The sequence below is a fragment of the Geotrypetes seraphini genome, chromosome 6 (genome assembly GCF_902459505.1).
Source record: "Geotrypetes seraphini chromosome 6, aGeoSer1.1, whole genome shotgun sequence".
NCBI lineage: Eukaryota > Metazoa > Chordata > Amphibia > Gymnophiona > Dermophiidae > Geotrypetes > Geotrypetes seraphini.
In genome coordinates, this window is record NC_047089.1 from 143,194,723 (window position 1) to 143,216,958 (window position 22,236).

Genomic DNA, 22,236 nt, shown 5'->3' on the forward strand with positions numbered 1-22,236 from the left:
AAGTCTTCAAAAACTAGTAACTGAGCTATGTCTCTTATGTCTGTAGATTTATCCAGTTGGAGTGAAAAAGCAACACAATTTGAAACATCCTCCAACAATTGTTAAGTTGTGTCTCCACACATCTTTTCTATTTGCTGCACGATGGTGTTTCTTGAGAATTGTATATCTTGAATAGAAGCTATGATCTCTTATTTTTAAATCCTTCAAAAAGATTGTCAGCTGCTTCAAGAAAACAATCTTTTACAAATTCCCCTTCAGTGAAAAGTTTGCATTTCTTTGCGATCAGGTTGCTAGCCTTGAAGGATACTATAGTTGCACTGACCGAATCTGACCTTGGCTTCGCCATCAACTGTTGCTGAGTAGCCAATTTCGATTTAAGTTCTTTGAGCTTCAGTTTACGAATTTCACTTTTGTGTTGAAAATCAGCATCAAACTTATTGCTTTGAAGAGCCTTATAATGACGTTCCAGATTACCCTTTTTGGGCAAGGATACTGGGGCGTTACAAATTAGATAACAACACTTGTCTTTCACCATGATGAAGTAGCCTATTTCCCATTCATCATGAAAGTGGTAGGTTTTGCTCTTCTTTGGAACACTCATCTTTATTATACTGGGGTGGCTGGATGTAAGAAGGCCAAATCTGCTAAGTTAGTATAAACACTGGCTGAATCTGGTCCAAAACTGTCACTGTCCCAAAGTATTAAAGATCAACAGGAACTGAAGACCTCTGGATGATGTGCAATACAAGGAGATGCCAAAACCACACATGCAGTTCTAAAAGTAAAAATAAGAATTCATCATACTGGCACCAATAATCAAATACCACCAAACAATCATCAAAAAAACTCAAACACCTGTCCAGCAAACCAGATAAAATCAAATACCGCCAAACAAGTTCAAATACCACCACACGCAATTTAATAAATTCTGCACACAGTGTAGAATCAACGCAAAGGCAAGGCGAAATAGAATTGCAGTGTAGAATCAACGCAAAGGCTAGGCAAAATAAAATTGTAGAGGCAAGCAAAAGTCACAGTGGTTTGAACCAATTCAAAGGCAAGGCATAGGCAAGTTAGAACAAAATTGGAAAAGCCCGACAAAATCGCCAAATTCTTGACACTTTGTTGTGTCTGCCCGAAAACATTTAATGAAAGCAAACTATAATGCTTTTCCACAGGCTAGAATAGTGTTGAAAGATTTTGAAACGGACAGGTTCCTGATTTCTAGGGGGACGAGACAGGGTTGACCTTATCGCCGTTGTTGTTTGTGCTTACATTGGACCCCCTAATTCGGGATATTTATGCGATGCCATCTATAAAGGGAATTGACATCGGAGCTTCCTCTCTTAAGTTATCGGCCTTTGCGGATGATATTTTAGTACATCTTACAGATCCTTTGCCTTCTTTGACAGCCTTACTGGACTTGATAAAAGAATATGGTGAATATGCAGGGTTTCGCTTAAATGTGGATAAATCGGAGGCATTAGCATCCTCTGCAGCAGTTCAGGCCCTATGGGGGAATGGATGTCCGTTGACATGGGCGCTTGGGCAGTTTGTGTATTTGGGGACTTTGATGACTATGCAGGTTCCCTGTTTGTATCGTCTTAATGTGAATAAGCTTCAGCAACAGACGGAGCTCTTGCTGGAGACATGGAGGGCATTGTCCCTTTCTCTGATGGGGCGCATTTGTTTGGTTAAGATGTTCATCTTTCCCAATGGCTGTATATTTTGCAGACTCTGCCTTTGTGCTTGCTAAAGAAAGATTTATGCTTATAAAGGGATTACTCGTTTTTGTTGGGCGGCTAAGAAACCTAAATTGAAGGTGTCTCAGTTGTTGGGGAATTGACACAGGGGAGGATTAGGATTACCAGATGTGTGGATTTATAATTATGTGTGTCTGCTTCGTCATTTGGGAGATTGGGTGAATATGACTAGCAATTATACCCTCTTCTGATGGAACGTGAGTTTTTTTGCTCCCTATGATGTGTTTGCATTACTGCATAGTTCTCGGAGGGCGCTGTCCCCCTTCTATCAGATCCAGTGTATTATTTAGGAGGAGATCTGATGGTCACTGATCTCTTGCTCTTGCGGGGAAACCTGGCCTTTCCTCTGGGAAAGGAATCAAGAGAACATCTGTCCTGGAGAGGAAAAAGAGTTACAAGTTTATAACATATTTTGGGGGATGATGGGGAGCTGTTGACATGTGCAGATTTACTAGATAAGGTGGGGGAGACCTGGGGAGCACAGTTTGCATGTCATCAAGTAAAACACTATGTGAGATCCCTCGACAGAGCACAGTTGAGTTTGCATTTGGGGGCCAGGCTGTGGGAGTTGTTTGCTCGAGAAGAGTGGACGTCTCTTATGGTCTCTAGCATTTATGCTAGTTTGCAAGATTTACAACCTGCCGGGGACTACCAGAGCATCAAGGGTAAATGGGAAAAGGAATTGCAGATTAATCTGGGACATTGGGATGTAGCCTGTACTTTGAGGGCTGACCCCGTGTGCTTGGTTGTGGGAAACATATTATAGGGTGACCGTAGGTGCTTATTACACTCGTACACAGATGTTTTATAGTGGAGGTCTTCCTACAACACTATGTCATAAATGTGGGATGGGGGGTCATACTTTGGGACATGCCTTTTGGTTCTGCCCCATTATTCAGTGCTTCTGGAGGCATATAATCTCTTATATATCAGGGTTAATTGGGAGAGTCTTACGCAGTACCCCAGACCACTTTGTCTTGGATTTGCCAGAGGCTTTTGGCCATTTACCTAGGGGCAACGAACTTTGTGTAGGAAGATGAGTTTACTGGCCAGGAAATGTATTCTTCAGTGCTGGATGGTTCTGGACCCTCCGGCATATTGGCATTGGCGGAACCAATTGAATCAGTTAGTCATTTGGGAGGCGCAAGATGCCAGATGGTCTAGGAAACGAAAGATGTTGTTTTTGAATATATGGTAGCCTTATCTGCAAGTCTTACATCCTAAGGGTCGCGGTACGGTTTTAAGATGGGTGTCCTAATTTGTTAGTTAGTTGGGTTGGGAGAGTAATGGTGAGTACTGGTGGGGGCGGGGTGGAGAGTATCATTCGGGGGGAGGAGAGGGGGAGGTTTGAGGAGGGGAAATGGGGTGTATTGAAGGTTAGTCAAAGATAGGTTAAGTGGTTCAGGTGGGGGGGAAGGGGTGGTGTGACATTTTTGGGGTTCATAAGAGTACAGGTCTTTGGAGTACCTTTCCACCTTCATTAATCTCACTTGCCCTATGTAGAGAAGGAAGGGGAGGGAGTTTGGTTGATGTTACTCTTTTATTGTATATGCTTGTTCTATTATTGTATATGATGCATTATTATTATTTGTACTGTGCACCTTTGGGGTGCGCTGGTGTTGTATTTGCTGTGTTTGCATCAATAAAAATTGTTTGAACCTAAAGCGACCAATGACCAGCACACAACACAACTAATACAGTAAGTGTATTCAGGTAAAGCCTGGGCGAATGGGTATCACCCGGTATATAACACACTTCTAAGGGGTGTTGGAGCGGGGGCAGGAATGGATGATTCTGAGAGGCAGGAGACCAGGTATGACACCGGACTTGTGGAATATCATCGCAGGGCGCAGGAGGCGGCCTCCTGGGGTACCCACAAACTATTGGCAGGTAAACAACAAGCACCCCAATACACCCGCAGGCAAGATTTCCGCAGGCAGAGAAAAAAGTCAGGCAAAGGATCAGCGGCGACAAGCCCTCGGCAGACGACCTGCTGGCTCGAGTTCTCCTAGTGACAGGGCAAGCTGCTGGACAGACGGAGCCAAGTGGGGCTGGTTATCTACCTCTGACCCCTCCGCGATCTACCTGTTGGACATGCCTGATTAACTGGAAACCAATCAGTGTTGCCATATTCAGTTCTCACTGCAGCTTTTTGATTTTCATATAGGCTCTTTATCAGCTAAGTCATGTGTTTAGGTATTCCCATTTGCACTAGAGTTCTCCATAGTTTATTGTGATCCACACAAATGTGTTTGGGTATTCCCATTTGCACTAGAGTTTTCCATAGTTTATTGTGATCCACACAGTCAAAAGCTTTGCTGTAGTTGAAGCAAAGGTATAGGGGTTTTTGGTAGTCCTTGTTCTTCTCCAATATCCATCTAACATTGGCAAAAAATACAAAGAACAAACTAGGGAGGAGGGAGCAATCTAAAATTGCATGTGGAACACTGTACTAGAACATAGATGAACTTTGTATAATTCACTGTCAGATAGAATAGGAAAGTCAAGTTAATTAGAATTGTACAAACACTATTCTTTGCCATCGAGAATAAGAGGGGAGGGGCAATAAGTACGTGCAACTATGATAGCATGCAGTAACCGCTAAAGATGGCCATAAATATAATGGGTGTCTAATGATTAGCATGCGTTATCGAGGTTGCATGCACTAAAATGCTTATCGCCCTTTGATGAATTCCCCCCCCCCCACCTAAATGTTTAATTTAGGCTGGATGAAATTCCACAAGCCATATTTCATATAAATAAATCCTAAAGATTAAAACAACAGTCTCCAGATGAACTGATGCTTTAGTGAACTAGAAAGGAGGGGAACCAAACACTGGCAGAATGAAATATGCATATATTTGCAGTTCTGTTAGGTTTTGTTCTTACCAACAATATCATTTGGCTGGATATTAGTAATGCAGTCTGTATGTCTATGTCTTTGATCATAAGCTGCTCTCAATTCTTCCTGAAGTTCAATGGGCAATGCAGCAAAAACATCAGGGTCCACCTGAATGATAACACAACAATTTAATTCAATTTCATAGTCTGTGAATGGTCCAAAGTTCCAGCTGAAATGTGCTATAATCAGTGAAGATGCAAACAGTCGGCACACCTGTTAGTATTTTACTCTATTAATCACCTCCGATGTTTGATTTAAAATTTTTGACAAGTTATAATTAAGCATCCTAAAAAAGAGCTGAAAGGAGACAACAGGTAAAACATATTAAAATGGAGTATGCTTAGAAGTATTAGAACAAAGGTCCCCAAAATATAGGCTGCAATTAGGATCAGGATCACTGAGGTCAGTTGTTTGGCCCACTCATTTAAAGAAAAAAAAAATTTGCTATATGCACTCAAAAATATTTTTTAGCAGAATGAAGTGGGTAGAGCTCAGACTCTGGTAGGAGAAAGAGAAAAGAGGCTTAGGCATCAGGAGAAGCATATGGACAAAGAAAGGAACTTAGGGCTAGATTCATTAAGCAAACCAATCGTGTACCGATCCGTTTGCGACCTGATTTTACTTCGGCCCGATTCACTTACCTCTCCTCCGATACAATTCCGATCCGTGCATGCAAATGAGGGGAACAGCATGCAAAGTAGGCAGGGATGCGATTCACTACAGAAATTTTGCAAACCGACTGAGCTGGCCGATCAACACAAGAAGCGACTGCTGAGGACCATTCGCTGAGGTCCTTTCCGACTGCTCTGCCTTCTGCCGCCCTGCTCTCTGCCACGATCTGCTTCCCTGTCTCAGCCCCAATCTCCTGCCTGCCCCAATCTTCTGACCTGTCTCAGCCCCGATCGCCTGCCTGCCCCGAATCTCTCCTGCCTGCCGCCCCGACTCACCGCCCTGCTCTTGCCCCAAATCTCTCCTGCCTGAACGCCCCGACTCGCCACCTTGCTCTTGCCTCGAATCTCTTGCCCTTCCCCGCACAGTGGTTTTAACCTGCGGGTTTAAAGCAGGTTAAAACCACAGGCTTGCTGGGCTAGTAAAAGTAAAATTTTTAAAAAGGCGCAGCTCTAGACGGCTCTTAGACGCATGTGCAGACCATCTACGGATGGTCTGCGCATGCGTCAGGATCGCACACTAGTAATCCGTGCGGTCGGAGGGGGTTTTCCTCCGATCGCCCTCATTTTAATTTTTTTGTTTTGTAAATTTCTCGGGCCTGCACGGATCAGCCACGGATCGGGCACACAAAGGAGGTTAGTGAATCTAGCCCTTAGAGCCAAGGATAAGGAACAGTAGGGGAAGGGGGAGAAGTGGTAAAGAGAGGAAGTGAGAAGGATTAGAATGGTAAAGGAAAGTTACCTGATAATATACAAGGGATTTTCAAAATGTTTCTGCACCTTTATTTTTTAAAACCCTATTTATAAAATATCTCAAAAGCAAATTATATCACTAATTGCAAGTGAGCCGGCTTGTCTGACTAGTCACATGACATTCTATGACACTCCCTCTTACCACTTCTCCTGCCACAACCATTTCCTGCAAAAATATGAAAAAGTGTGGAAAGTTTCTGAAGGACCCTCATAGAATTATTGTTTTGTCACTCCATCTACTCTACCCCAGAGATTCCTACCTCCTTATTCCTGCAAATTTTCAAATCACTGAAAGGGCTACAGTCAAGTTGCCCTGTTCCATTAGCTCAACAAGTTCTAACGGTGAATGAGCTCCTCTTTCCCCCTAATTCTCTTGGTAATCTGAAATATTCCACGAGGCCCTAGTCATGAAAAGTTTGGTTAACCTTATATTAGAGAATCTACTATTTGTTTCATCATGGTTATAGTATTACAAAGTATTGGGAATTCAAATATGAGAAACGAATGTACAGCCCATTTAAGTATTTGCTGCTACAGTAGAATCCTGATTATTACATTACATTACACATTAGGGATTTCTATTCCGCCATTACCTTGTGGTTCAAGGCAGATTACAAAAGAGTTAAAGAGGGTGTTTTACAAAAAGATTTCTGGTCCTTTTTGGGGAAAAAAAGAGTAGAGCAGGTTGATTTGGGGGTTCAGAGGGTTAGAGGGATGAAAGAAGGAAGCTTGAGAGGTTAGGACTTTTTCAGGGATTTTTTGAAAAGTATAATCTTTATTTCTTCTCTGAAAGTTTTGTAATCTGGGGTCATTATCAGAAAGTTGGCAATTTGGTTGCCTATTTTTGCTGCTTGAGTGGCTAGGAGGCCATCATATAGTTTTTTCCGTTCCGGTACTCAAGCAACTAGAACTCTCACGCAACCATTAAAAAAAATAAAAAAAATCATCCTCTCTCCAGCCCTCAAAGTGGCAGCAGTTCTGACCGTTCAACCCCCCTTGAGCAGGATAATTGCACACAAGCGTACTCGTAGCTACTCTAGGGTTGTAAAAATGAATAATGAAAATGATGCAAATTTTTTATAAAATCAAATTATTATTTATTCATTATCATATATGAATAATCATAAGGTTATTGCATCATGAGAATTATTACAGAAGCCAAAAGCTGATCTTGCTCATAACAAATTCCAACGTTTTACCAGTTACACATCCATATATATCCTAAATGACGACATTCCTTCACTACAATCTGACTTGTCCAAATTATTTGTTTCCATATAAGGCTAGCTTCATATGGGCGTATCACAAAAGCATTCCTAAAATTACATTCTTATACCTAAAAAGTTACATTCTCACATTAAGCTTACATATTTTATAAAAAGAAGAAATACATAGACAGATATTGTAATGTACTCACAAAGACTACTCAGCTTTTAAATCCTTTCCTGTTAAAATCAACGTGCCATCTCTGTACTGAGAAAATCATCTCTTTGTCTCACTAAAACTAAACAGAGAAGGATGGAAGGAACAGTTAACTCCCCCTCCCATCAGAGTTTCACAGAGTAGAAAAAAGTTGCTTAAGGTCAGAGGTCAAACACCAGATGTAACCTTATCAGACTTTCTTCTGATTTCAAATATATGAAATCAAAATAAAATGTATTCTAATCTACACTTGTTACCTATAGTTACATAAGTAGATTCCTATTGTGTAGTTTTAATGACTTACTGACTTACTAAAACTTAATTCTGGATCTATACATACAATGATACACATATGGATTCGATTTGTCTTTCTCACTACAAACTCAGGGCCTCTCGGAATGTGGGCAACCAAGTCAGAGGCCAACTCCTGTCTACCTATAACTCCCTGAGGACCGGCCCAGTCCAGGCTGGTCACTCTTCAGAACAAAGAAGCCTTATAAAACTTAAGCTTTGCGATCTGGGGTAAATTTGCTATGGTGGTTATCAATCACAGAATGTCTTAGCCTGCCTTCCTGTACCCTCAAGCATATGAAACATGTGTCAAATCAATATGTTAAATTAGATTCTTGTCTTTTTCTTTTGTGTTTCTGATTATTATATTCTAGCTTATCCAATATTCATATATTTATGTATAGCTACTAATACCACATTCTCACCTGCTCTTGGATTAGGCCCTATCAACAGGTTTTTCTAACTAGTAAATCCTGGTGCAATGTGAGAAAGTGTAATGGCTGAATTTTTTATTATTTCATTTTTGCTCATTTCATCACACCTACCTGTCCAGGTAAACCAAGCTGGCCCTCCTCAGGTCTACTTAAGGCATAGGACAAGCTCACCCTCTGTCTCTCCCTCCAGCCCCAAAGCAACAGTGGTCCTGACCCGCCAACCCCCCTTCCTCCCTTACCTGAAGCAGTAGTGGTCCTGACCTGTCAAACCACTCCCTTCCCTTACCCGAAGCAGCAGCGGTGGCACTCCTAACCCCCTCCCTCCCTCCAGCCCTGAAGCAGCAGCAGCAGTGGTCCTGACCCGTCAACCCCTTCTCCCTCCCCCAAAGCAGCAGCGGCAGAAATGTTGTACACAGGCTGTTCGCAGCCAGCTTCGGGAGGGCTTTTACTCTGCCACATCACTTCTGATGCAGCAGAAGAAAGGCCTTGCCAGGGCTGGCCACGAGCAGCCTGTTTACAGCACTGCCTCTGCTGACCAGCTGCTACTTCTGCTTTGAGTAAGTGAGGGAGAGGGGAGGTTGATTGGTCAACAAAAGAAAACAGCGATTCGTGAAGAAAAACATCAACTGTGGTTGTAGAAAAGGCAAAAGAGAACAAAGTTGAACGCAGAGAGTCAAAGACGGACTTCTCGGCTCCGCAGAAAACTAAGAACTGAGGAAATGCGCCCTGTGCTGGGCGGGAAGGCACCCGATGAATTCCCCATCTGCCTGCCAGGATTGCTCTATAGCGATCCCAGCACATATGCAGACCATCTTTAGAGATTTTTTAAATAAAACTTTTGGAGCCCGTGGTTTTAACTCGCTTAGGACCTGCGGGTTAAAACCACAGGCCTGCACTGCGGGGAAGGGTGAGAGAGTCTGGGCAGGCAGGTGATTGGGGCAGGCAGATGTTTGGGCAAGCAGCTCCAGGGATGCAGGCGATCGGGGCAGACAGGCGATCCGGGGCAGCAGGAGAGATTGGGGCTGACATAGCAGAGAGCAGAGCAGTCGGAAAGAGCTTGAGCAACTGGTCCTCAGCAGTTGCTTATTTGTGATTGGCCAGACCAGTCAGTGTTGCAGGGTTTTGGTTTGTGAATCGCGTTCCTGCCTATTTTGCATGTTGTTGCCCTCATCTGCATGTGCGGATCAGAGGTTGGTCGGCAGAGAGGTAAGTGAATCGGGCCGGAGGGAAATTTGCTCATAAAGGGGTCGCAAACCGATTGGTACACGATCGGTTTGCTTTGTGAATCTAGCCCCTTGTTTCTTTTCCCACTATAATGAAATTTAAGCTTCTTTGACACCTCTCTGTCTCCTAATTAACAAAGACCTAGGCTTTTTTTTCCACAACATAGCAATTGAAACTGCTTTGTCACCTCTCTGTCTCCTACTTAACAAAGGGCCAGACACACTAAACAGGATCAGTTAAGACTGTGTGGGTCCACTCTGATCTGATTTTTGGCCGATTCAAGAACTATTGATGCACTAAAAATTTTACATGCAAATGATTCGCGCGAAGGTTCATCGTAGTCCCAATCTCTCCCGTCCGATTGCTGTAAGAGTACCTCTCACACATGCGCAGAGCTGGCAGGGGAAGCCCCAAAGAAGTCTCCTGCCACTTAGCTGTTCGGAGCTGTTTTTTATGTGAATTTTTGTTTAAATATGTGTGTTACATACGCACAATATCTGCCCAATTAAAAGAAAAGATCCCCCCAACCTATAATGACCCTCCCCGATGAACCAGCACTAGGGACAGAGCCCCCTGCACCAGTGAAAATTGCTAGGAGGGATGCCCATTCCCCTACTGCCTTGCCGATCCTCCCCCCCACAAGTGAGAAAAAATTGGCAGGAGGGATGCTCACTCCCTCCTGCCAAAGAATGCTCCCCTGAACCCCAGTACCTTTGTATGAACAGAGCAGAAGGGAGGCTCATTCCCTCCAGCTCTGAGGCCCGCTGATCCAAAATAGCAGGCCTTCCCCTCCTCAATGTGATGTACGGGGAGGGGTCTAAGGCTCTTATTAGCCCTTGGAGCCTTAGGTCCCTCCTAATAAACCAATCAGGGCCTTAGGCACTGAGGAGGGGAAGGCCCACCATTTTGCACCAGTGGGCCTCAGAGCTATGATATCCTCCACTAGGATTTAGTTCTTGGATACACAGATAAGAATATTCTCAAAATAAGTTTATTACTTCTATTTTTAGAAAGCCCACAGACTGGAACACTGTCCTTCATTATAATAGTTATCATCCTAAGGGTTTGAAGGACAGTGTTCCGATCAGTCAGTTTCTGAGGGTTAAGCATCTCTGTAGTGAGTTAGCAGAATTTCAGTTGCAGTCCCGTTTTAGTTAAAGGGGTTGCACCCCCAAAAAATAATTAAATGGGCCTTTAAAAGAGCCAAATATACCGACAGAAGATGGTTAATGTTAAAAAAAAAGCATAGTGGTGATAAAGATAAGCGGATGACATGTGTATTACCTTTTTCTACTCAGTCCTGTCAGTTGAGGCAAGTGATAATGCAGAATTAGCATATTCTGAAGCTGCATTGAGGGCTTCAGGATTTGCCAAGGTTTGCCTACACTCGGGGGCGTAATCTGCGAGAAATTCTGTCAAATAAGAATACTCAGAAGACATTTGACAGGGGTGGGCATTGTAGATGTAATGGATGTGTTTACTGTAAATTTGCGTTGGATGTTGATAGGGTTAGTATTCCCAACATAAGAGCATAAGAACTGCCATCACCGGATCAGACCCTGGGGCCATCAAGTCCGGTGATCTGCTCATGCAGAGGCCCAGCCAGGTGCGACCTGGCAAAAACTTAGTCACCGGTATCCTTCTATTTGCCTTCCGAGGAGATGTGCATCTAACTTGCCCTTAAATCCTAGAATGGTGGGTTCCGCAGCAATCTCCACCGGGAGAGTGTTCCAGGTGTCCACCACCCGCTGTGTGAAGCAGAACTTCCTGGAATTTGTCCTGGGCTTGTTCCCCCTCAGCTTCAGTCCATGACCTCTTGTCCTAGACACATTTGACATCGTAAATAACTTTTTGTCCTGCTCTATCTTGTCGATTCTTTTTATTATTTTAAAAGTCTCAATCATATCCCCTCGCAGTTTCCTCTTCTCAAGGGAGAACAGTCCCAGTTTTCCAAGCCGTTCTTCGTAGCTCAAGTTCTCCATACCTTTTACCAGCTTTGTTGCTCGTCTCTGCACCCTCTCGAGCAGTTTTATATCCTTCTTTAGATAGGGAGACCAGTGTTGGACACAGTATTCCAAGTGTGGTCTGACCAATGCTCTATAAAGCGGCATTATAACACCCTCCGATCTACTCGTGATTCCCTTCTTTATCATGCCCAACATTCTATTTGCCTTCTTTGCCGCCGCTGCACATTGTGCTGATGGTTTCAGGGTCCTATCTATCAGTACCCCCAGGTCCTTTTCTCGCTCACTCTTACTCAGAGTTGCACCTGACATGGTATACTCATGCTCCTTGTTCTTTCTGCCCAAATGCATCACTTTGCACTTTTCCACATTAAATTTCATCTGCCATTTCTCTGCCCATCTCTCCAACTGGCTCAAGTCTCTCTGTAGTTCCTCGCTGTCCTTTTGTGATCTGATTGTCCGACATAGCTTTGTATTGTCTGCAAATCTGATGATATCACTAGACGTTCCTTCTTCTAGATCGTTGATGAAAATAATAAATAAGATGGGCCAAAGAACCGAACCCTGGGGCATACCGCTAGTCACTTTCTCCCAGTCTGAGAGCTTCCCATTTATGCCTACCCTCTGCATTCTGTTTTCCAGCCATTTGCCTATCCACCTTAGTATGTCTCCCTCTATTCCGTGGCTTTGTAATTTCCTGAGAAGTCTTTCGTGTGGAACTTTGTCGAACACTTTCTGGAAGTCTAGGTATATTATGTCCACTGGTTCCCCGTTATCGATAGATTTGTTTACAGTTTCAAAGAATTGTAGTAAATTTGTCAAACATGACTTCCCTTTCCTGAAGCCGTGTTGACTGGCTCTCATCACGTCGTGTGTATCCAAGTGCCGGACTATGCTATCTTTAATCAAAGCTTCAACCATCTTTCCAGGGACAGATGTAAGACTTACTGGTCTGTAGTTGCCCGGTTCTCCTCTTGACCCTTTTTTGAAAATTGGGATGATGTTCGCTATCTTCCAGTCATCCGGTATCTGTCCAGTTTTGATTGACAGTTTGGCAAGGTTTTGCAGTAGTTCACCGATTTCCACCTTCAGCTCCTTTAATACTCTCAGGTGAATTCCATCCGGTCCAGGGGACTTGTCGCTTTTAAGTTTGTCGATCTGGTAGTATATCTGGTCCAAATCCACTTCTAATGTGGTGAGGCTGTCCTCTATTTCTCCCTTGAACACTTTCACTGTTTCAGGTATTGATGTAATGTCCTCCTTCGTAAAGACAGACGCAAAGAAGGAGTTTAGTCTGTTGCAATTTGTTTGTCTTCTTTGATGCACCCTTTTCTTCTCTGGTCGTCCAGCAGACCCACTGCCTCCTTTGCAGGTTTTTTCCCTTTTACGTATCTAAAAAAGGGCTTGAAGTTTTTGGCCTCTTGCGCTATTTTCTCCTCAAAGACCTTTTTGGCATCCCTCACCGACTTGTGACATTTCTTCTGGTCATTTTTGTGGCCGTTCCAGGCTTTGGTAGTTCGTTCATGTTTCCATTTTTTAAAGGAGTCCTTCTTTTCTCTTACGGCATCCTTCACCTCTTTAGTAAGCCATGCTGGTTCTCCCTTGCTTTTATTTTTCCGTCCTTTGGATATCTGCGGAATATAGAGATTTTGTGCTTCTGTGATAGTATTTTTCAGTAGGGACCATGCCTGATTCACCGATTTAATTGCGTTCATCCTTTTCTTGAGCTGTTTTTTTACCATGGCTCTCATGCTATTGTATCTTCCTTTTTTAAAGTTGAGGGTTGTGGTTAAGGTTTTGATACGTTTCCCCTTCCCGATGTCGAGTTTTAAAGTTGATCATGTTGTGATCGCTCGTTCCTAGTGGGACCGTCATTTCTACTTCTTTAGTCTGACCAGTAATGCCATTTAGTACCAAGTCCAGGGAGGCATTCCCTCTCGTCGGCTCTGCCACCATTTGATCTAGGAAGCAGACCCCTACCATTTCCAGGAACTTTATTTCTTTGCTGCAGTTTGAGGTTCCCAGGTTCCAATCTATCCCTGGAAAGTTAAAGTCTCCCATGATCATTACATTGCTTGTCTTACATCCTTGTTTGATTTCCTCTATCATTTCTGAGTCTGTCTCCTCCGACTGTCCTGGCAGTCGATAATATAGGCCAATTTTTGTGTCTGTACCATTGTGTCTAGGAAGCTTAATCCAGAGGGACTCCAACTTCTCATTTCCCTCTGTCTTCATCTCTCTAACAGATTCTATTCCTTCTTGAACATATAGGGCAATACCTCCTCCTTTTTGCCCTGTTCTGTCCCTTCTGTATAGCTTGTATCCCTGCAGTACTGTATCCCATTCATTTTCATCATTCCACCATGTTTCTGTTATGCCAATGATTTCTAGTTCATCGTGTCTTGCTATTGTCTCCAACTCTCCCATTTTGTTTCTCAAGCTCCTAGCATTCGTGTACATATATTTAAGTTCTCTTCATGAACCCTTCATGGGCTCTCTGAGCTTTGCAGCCCCTACTGTGTATTTCGTGGTATCTGTCTGTGCTCCTACGTTGTCTCCCTCATTGTCTTCGTGCTTTTCTCTCCCTATGTCTGGGTAGTTGTGTGTAGTTCCTTCTTCGGGGCATTTCGTCGTCCGGGCCATCAACTGGTGGTCGACTGTCGGCTTTCCCCTGACCTTTAGTTTAAAGTCTTCTCAATGGCTCTCTTCATGTTACCTGCCAATACTCTTGCTCCTTCTTTGGTGAGGTGTAATCTGTCTTTTCTGTAGTACCTGCTTCTTCCCCAAAACGCCGTCCAGTTGCGCACGAAGTCAAAACTTTCTTCTTTACACCATCTTCTCATCCAGGCGTTGATTGCTCGCAGTTCCTCTTGCCTCTTCTCATCCGCTCTTGGTACCGGGAGGTTCTCGGAGAAGGCCACTTTCACCTCCCTGACTTTCAGTCTTCTTCCAAGTGAGCGGAGCTGGTCCTTCATTTCTTCCCTGTTATACTTCCGTCCACTCACATCGTTGGTTCCCATGTGGATTAGCACAGCAGTGTCCTCTCCTCCTGCGTTGTCTATGATTCTGGTGATCCTGTTGGCCACATCTTTTACTCTTGCTCCGGGCAGGCAAGTGACGAGTCTATCCTCTCTTCCTCCTGCAGTGTGGCTGTCCACATGTCGTATAATGGAGTCTCCTATGATGATCCCTATCTTCTTTATTCGGGGGATCCTTGGGGGTCGGAAGTCCACATCCATGGTGCAGGGCCGATTTTCTTTCTCCTGTGATACATCCCCATGCAGTCTCCTTCTTTCTCTAAGTGAATGGTTTCCCTCCGTCTCTGGTTCTGACTCATCAGTGCTTGTAGTGGTGTCTCTTTTCGTCTCGTCTAGGCCTTCTTCCTGAGTTGCTTGGGTACAGCTCTCCAGCCCTGGAGTCTGATAAGGTATTTTACCTGAATGACTAGACTGATTGCAATACGTGTCAAGTGGTGCATGGAATTTTATGTCTGTGTGGTAGATGGTATTTGGGCCAGACTAAAAGAAAAATCAAGCAGCATATGTGAGTAATTTGCAGCTAGAGAAGATTGATCTCCCCTTAGTGGCTCATTGGGTTCAATATAAGCATGAAGTCAATGATTTGAAATTTGTGGTATTGATTACTGTCCAATTGATTAGAGGAGATAATATTTCTGAAATTCTTTTAAGGAAAGAACAATATTGATCCATTCCTGGGGGACAGTGGTTTGAACAAGGAAGTAGAGTGGCACTTGCTGTAACTTTGAACTGGTGTGTGAGAACTATATAGAAAGAAGAAATAAGATGGAAGACAGGAAGTTAGTACCTAAGGTGATCTTGCTGGTATAAGCTCCTGGTTTGGACTGTTCATTCCTGCATGCTGTCAATAAATTAAATATAATGAAATATAAGGTACAATTTTTTAAATAATTGTATAATTTATCATGATTATGTTTAATGTGGTGAGGGTGATATAAATGATATAAGTTATGATAATATATGTTGAAGAACATTTAAAAGTGGGGGAGCCTTATCCAGTCGAAGCTCCTGAAGATGCCGAGTAGCAAAACACAGAACTGTGTCGGGCTTTGATTGTGTCAGTCATGGTGGTAATTTGTGGAGGAACCACAATAAACAACTTGATGCATTGAAAATGAACTGAAAGTTGGCACAGCATTGAAGATTCTAAATGATTGGCTGCTTGGAGAGTGACTCTATTTAATGGGTGATATAAATGGACATTTCATGAATTTTATATGACTAGGGTTGACAGGGAAGGCTTTGTATATATTTTACATGGTGTATGTGTGAAATATGATGTTGATTGTGAGCTTATGATATATATAGTACTGTGGTACCTTGGATTACGAGCATAATCCGTTCCAGGAGCATGCTCGTAATCCAAATGCTCATTTATCAAAGCGAGTTTCCCCATAGGAAAAAATGGAAACTCGCTTTGATGCGTTCCCCCCCATGAGAACCGGCATTGGTCCCCCCGAAGGCCCCCCCTGCGATTCGGGACCCCCCCCCCCGCTACGATCCGACAACCCCCCCCGACACGATTGGGCACCCCCCCCGCCATGATCCGGCACCCCCCCCCCCCCCCGACGCGATTGGGCGCCCCCCCGCCACGATCCTGCACACATGCTCAGATGCTCAAGGTCCAGCAGAAGAGGAGGCCGATCTTTGGGCACTGGCACCAAGCACAGGACATGCCGGTGCCCAGATGAGGGTAAGAAGCGGCGGGGAGATGCCCGATCGCGTCGGGGGGGGTGCCAGATCGCGGGGGAACGCTTGTAAATTGAACCATGCTTGGTTTCCGAGGCACCAATTTTGCAAATGTTTTGTTCGTCTTGCAAAACACTCACAAAACGGTGCACTCGTAAACCAAGGTACCACTGTATTTAACATATTGATATGATGAGTAATAAAAAATTTTTTGTCATAATGCTGTAGGTATAGCTTTTTTTTGTATGATATTTAAGTAATTTAAGTGGAGCTATTGAGAATAATTATAAGTCCCGCTGCTATATTGTGTAATGAATATGCATGAGAGAGCTTTGCATACCTGTCACTTCCATTATATGCAAATTTCTCTCATACATATTCATTAACTAAAATTTTTTAAACCAGCTATTAAATATTTTATATAAATAAGTATTATCTGAATCAATTCAATTTTAATCTTACCTCTCCCACAGTTCATTTCATTACAGTACTTATACAACTTACCAATACTTAATTTATTAATAAATATCAGAATAATTTAGTCTTTGAACCTAATCCCCATCACTCATACTCACTTCCCAACTTCACACACATACTACAGTCATTGTGATTACTTTTATCCAAAACTGAATCTTGGTTAGTTCATGAGTTCATTGGTCCATAATCATCTATCTAGTCAGAGTGGCTTCAAACTGAGAGCTTCACAACAGTCTAGCACATGAAAATCACAGTTTCTTAAACACAATCGGCAGGCCTCTCTGTCCTCATGATGGTCCTGTTCTTCAATTCATAAAGCATTCAGCTCTACACAAGACTGTGTTTCGCCACCTGGCGTCTTCAGGAGCTGTGTTTGCAAGGCTCACCAACATCACAACTTCACCTACAATACAAAATAATTCACATACATTCCCTTTCATTCATACTAAAACCTCACCAAAATCTTTAAAACACTTTTCACCTACCAGTAAACTAAGCATGACTCAAACAGGGACCCAGGATTCGGCACAAGCCAGGATCAGTTGACAAGCAGAAAACGTACCGTCCACCAGGAAATCAAACTGCATGACCTCACTTCCTCTCCATAAACCTTATATCCCTGTTCAAACTCCTGTTCCAGTTATAACAACTTCCAGTCCACTTCTTTGTTGAATACAAACATATTCAGCTCCCATTCCTGTTACAACAGATTCCATTCCACTTCTTTGTTGAGTCCATAAGGCTCAACTGTATTCCAACCTAAATAAACCAACCCTAGTGGAGTATATGATCCAATAATATACTAGAAAAAATTCCACTATCACCTATTCAGAGAAGTGCACTCACTTTTTAGCTATAACGGGAAAAGGCCTCAGAAATAGAGCCTACGCACGGTCATAGACTGAATTGATCAAATTGATCAACGTAGTTGTCACACTCCTTGCTCCAGTCATCGGCCAACAAAAACCCGTTTATTTAACTTTATTTCTAGAATGCTTAAATCTTATTCTATCATAATAAATTATTAACTTTATATTGTTTAAAACTTAGCTTATGTTCTGAAGCATTTTTATGAGTTTTCTTTTTTATAAAGCATTTTTATGGGTTTTCTTTTTTTTATAAATTTTCATGCACAACTCTATATTCACTGAAAACAGTGCTGTAATTGTAACTTAGCTTCACAGTGGTACGGATGCCTCCCACATATGCCAACGCGGCCAGCGTTTCGCGGATCTATCAAAAAAACCGCTGCGTCAGGGCCGGATTCAGGGCATTCCAACAAATATTTTTGATAGATCCGCGAAACGCTGGCTGCATTGGCACATGTGGGAGGCATCCGTACCACTGTGAAGCTAAGTTACAATTACAGCACTGTTTTCAGTGAATATAGAGTTGTGCATGAAAATTTATAAAAAAGAAAACCCATAAAAATGCTTTATAAAAAAGAAAACTCATAAAAATGCTTTAAAACATAAGCTAAGTTTTAAACAATATAAAGTTAACAATTTATTATGATAGAATAAGATTTAAGCATTCTAGAAATAAAATTAAATAAACGGGTTTTTGTTGGCCGATGACTGGAGCAAGGAGTGTGACAACTACGCTGATCAATTTGATCAATTCAGTCTATGACCGTGCGTAGGCTCCATTTCTGAGGCCTTTTCCCGTTATAGCTAAAAAGTGAGTGCACTTCTCTGAATAGGTGATAGTGGAATTTTTTCTAGTATATTATTGGATCAACTGTATTCCACTCATAAATTAATCTCTGTTCCCTTCTAAGCAGTACCTCAGAAATATTACCACCACTTGGTTAAGACACTTGAATCAAAACCACAAACCGCATATCCTCTACCTTATGAGCATTTGTTTGCCAATGCGAAACAAGCGGAGTATCCTCCTTACCCAATCTGAGATTACTAAAATGTTGAGCCACCCAAAATTTGATCTTTCATCGCGTTTGCCCCAGATACCATTTATCACACGGGCAAACTATACCGTACACAACCTGCTTAGTGTTACAGTCCGTGTGTGCTCTTAAGAAAAATTCACGATTGCACAATCCTGTCAGTTACCAAGGCAAACTTGCAATATACACACCCTGCACATTTAAAATGCCCCAGTTGTGTTTCAGCCACACTCACTGTCGCTGCAGGACTAGAAAACAATTCCTTCAAATTCCTATCCCTAGTATAGGCAAACCTGGGCATTTCCACTAGTCCATTAGGGATATCTTGAAAACCAGAGTGGTTGGGGGTCTCCCAGTACAGGATTGGGAACCACTGCCCAGAGGAAAGGAGGGACAGGGGAGATATGATTCAGATGTTCAAATACTTGAAGGTATTAACGTAGAACAAAATCTATTCCAGAGAAAGGAAAATGGTAAAATCAGATGGCATAATTTGAGGTTGAGGGGTGGTACATTCAAGAGTAATGTTAGGAAATTCTTCTTTATGGAGAGGGTGGTTGATGCGTGGAATGCACTTCCGAGGGAGGTGGTGGAGAAGAAAATAGTAACAGAGTTCAAACAAACGTGGCATGAGCACAGAGGATCTCTAATCAGAAAATAATGGGTATACATTGAAGGAACTAAGGCCAGTACTGGGCAGGCTTGCACGGCTTGTGTCCCGTATATGGACATTCAGTTGAGGATAGGCTGGGGAGGGCTTCGATGGCTGGGATGGTTAAGATGGGCTGGAGTGAACTTTGATGGAGACTCCAATAGATGGAATCTAAGCACACAACTGGGCAGGGCTCTGGGTTTCTGGTTCAGAAATATCTAAGAAAAAGGACCATTTAAACTACATAATTAATTTATGGAGCATGTATGGTTGGGCAGACTGGATGGACCATTCGGGTCTTTATATGCCATCATTTACTATGTTACAGGAAGCCTAGAGTCAAACTGTCAAACTGGAAAATACAAGAAAAAACCTAGAAATGTGAGAGAGAAAATATAAATTTGATTTTAAAATTGTATGTACTCCTTAGTACAAACGTGTTTACAGAACTGTTTAAAAATGTTTATAGAACAAAGAAAAAAAATTACAAAATGTACAATACACTTAATTTACCTGTGACAATGCTGGCAGAGCTATGATATTAATTCCAATATCACCTCCAGAGTTTTGAGGTTCTGGTATCTGCAAAAGGACTGCTGAAACTGGCTGTTGTACAACTCCAGCACTACTTTTATTCACTGGCTCCTTTTTATTTGCAACGTTCCCTGCTCCTTGTTGCATAGCGTATGTTTGCTCGACTTGTTCTCTGATATCTCGTGGCAGAGCTTCCAAAACAGATTGATCTAGCTGCAAAACATTTTCAAAAATTGCATTACATATAAAATGAATCTTGATAACTAACTAGCCCAAAAAATTTCTCAGTAACAGAAGAATAAAAATCTGAGCATGCAAGGGTAGTCTTGTGAAAACCTCAAAATATCATAATGCAAATCATCCAAAATTCAATCATAAATAGTTGAAGGGTGTTTCCATTTTGATCTGAGAAAACTAAAGTGAAATTGAACTTACTGGATATACTGTACTAGTGATTTAGTTTATTTTCTTCTTTTGGATTGCTGATAATGCAATCCAAACTGATCAAGAACCTATTCAATAATCTTCCATTTGTGTTTCGGTCATACCTATTCAGACTCAAGGCGACTTATAGAATGGGGTTAAAGGGGGTCGGGGGAACTTAGAAGGAGGGCCTTAATTGAGGGTGGAGGAGAAGAAAAAGGGTGATAAACTCAGTTGTTTGGGAGGAGATAACCGCTTTGTCCAAACTTAGAAGTGGTTAGGTTCTATTCTGATGGAGGCATGTTGCCAGCTGTCAAAGAGGAAGATTTTCAACTTCTTCTGGAATGACGTGTGGTCAGTTTCTTTTCTGATCACTTCTGGTAGGTCTTTCCAAGCTTTTACGTCCATGAAGGTAAACATGGAGTGGAACATTCGCTTGTAGTGGAGATTTTTTGTAGAAAGCAAAATTAGTTGTATTCTGTTTATGATTCTCCTTGAGGTGGATCAGGCCTTTGAGAATAATTGGGTGAGGGGGTGGCTGAATTTCTATGGATTATGTTGTATAAGATGCAGGATATCTTGAAGAATATCCACAATGAGATTGGTAGCAAGTGTAATTGTTGAGGAAGGCTGAGACCAAGTCGTATTTCTTTAAGTTGAAAATTAAGTCTAACAGCTGTGTTCTTGATGAGCTGTAGTTTGTGAACTAGAGTGGTGTTGATTCCCATGTAGGCAGAGTTGCAGTAGTCCAGCTGAGGCAGTACTATCAATTGGACGATCTGAGCAAAATGATGTTGGTTGAAGTATGGCTTAATGAGTTTTAGTTGGCGCATGGTGAAGATGGTCTTTTTCTGGAGGTTGGAGATTTGTGGTTCCATCGTGAGTGTGTCATCCAGGATGTAGCCAAGCACTTTAGAGGATTTCTCCATTGCAAGAGTGGTACCGGATTGAAGGTTAATGCTCGTCGGGGCGTCCTGCTGAGCTGTGTGGAAGCAGATGGCTTTGGCTGTGGTGGTGTTTAGTTTAAGTTTGTTTGTGGTTGCCAGGTGTAGATTCTTGCTATGTTGTTTGATATTTTCTCCTCTGTGTTTGGTTGGTTGTTAGTTATAGGGATGAGGAGAAGAATGTCATCTGTGTAGGATAAGGTTTCATCTTCTAACTTAATGTTTCCAAGTGAGCTCATCAATAGATTAAATAGGATGGAGGATAGCGGGGAGCCTTGAGGAACTCCGCAGAATGCCTTCCAGTGTTTGGAGAACTTCCCACCATTTTTAACCGATTTCAGATAGTTTGGTTAGGAGCAGAGGATGGTCCACCGAGTCGAAGGCAGCAGAAATATCAAACTGGAGTAGTATTGCTCGATGACCAATGCTTAGCAGTTGTTTGATTTTGGTGATTAGGGTGATGTTAAGAAGTTCGGTGCTGTGTTGTTTTCTGAATCCATACTGATATGGATGAAAGCATGAATGTAGCTCAAGGTGTGAGGCTAGTTGTTTACTTATGTAAGCTTCAAGGATTTTAGTTAGAATAGGAATGCCTGCGATGGGCCTGAAGTTTGAAGTTATGGAAAGGTCTGCTGTAGAAGTTTTCGGTATGGGTGTGAGAGTAATTTTACCCTTTTCTTTGGATAGTTGAACTTGATTAAGGGAGCTATTTAGAAGGTTGGAAAGCTAGACTATGATTTGGGGAGGGTGCGGCTGACAAGAAGTAAGCAGGGCAGTTGTCTAGGGGACTGCTGTGCATCGAGAATTGAGATATAAGTTTTTTGGTATTGTAGATGGAGAGTTGGTGAAGGAGGTCCAGATTTGATCTGCTTTAAACCGCTCAGTGTGGTGCTCTGGATAGCTGAACTGGGGATTGTTTGGCATGGTAGTCTTTGCAACTTCTGCTTAGAATAATTTGATTTTATTGAGGAAGAAGTCTGCCAGGTCTTGTGCGGATATCTTGTTGGCATGATCAGCTGATTCTTGGTTGGGTGGTAATGTTAGCTGTCGTACCAAACGGAACAATCGTTTGTTGTCATTTGTTTTCTTTCTTTTTTCAAAAAATTATTTATTTATCTTATTTGTTACAATTAAATAACAAACATTCATGAA

General features: G+C 42.4%; 1 protein-coding gene across 5 annotated transcripts in view; it reads right to left on the reverse strand.

Annotated features, from left to right (window-relative positions):
• Positions 1 to 22,236, reverse strand: part of REV1 (REV1 DNA directed polymerase) — a 401,814-nt gene that overhangs the window by 46,821 nt on the left and 332,757 nt on the right. For all 5 annotated transcript variants that reach the window (XM_033948190.1, XM_033948189.1, XM_033948188.1 and 2 more), the window contains 2 exons: positions 19,697 to 19,930; positions 4,653 to 4,773 (listed from right to left, as the gene is read on the reverse strand). In XM_033948190.1, the coding sequence (XP_033804081.1) occupies positions 4,653 to 4,773; positions 19,697 to 19,930 (355 nt within the window). The remainder of the gene's footprint in view (positions 1 to 4,652; positions 4,774 to 19,696; positions 19,931 to 22,236) is intronic.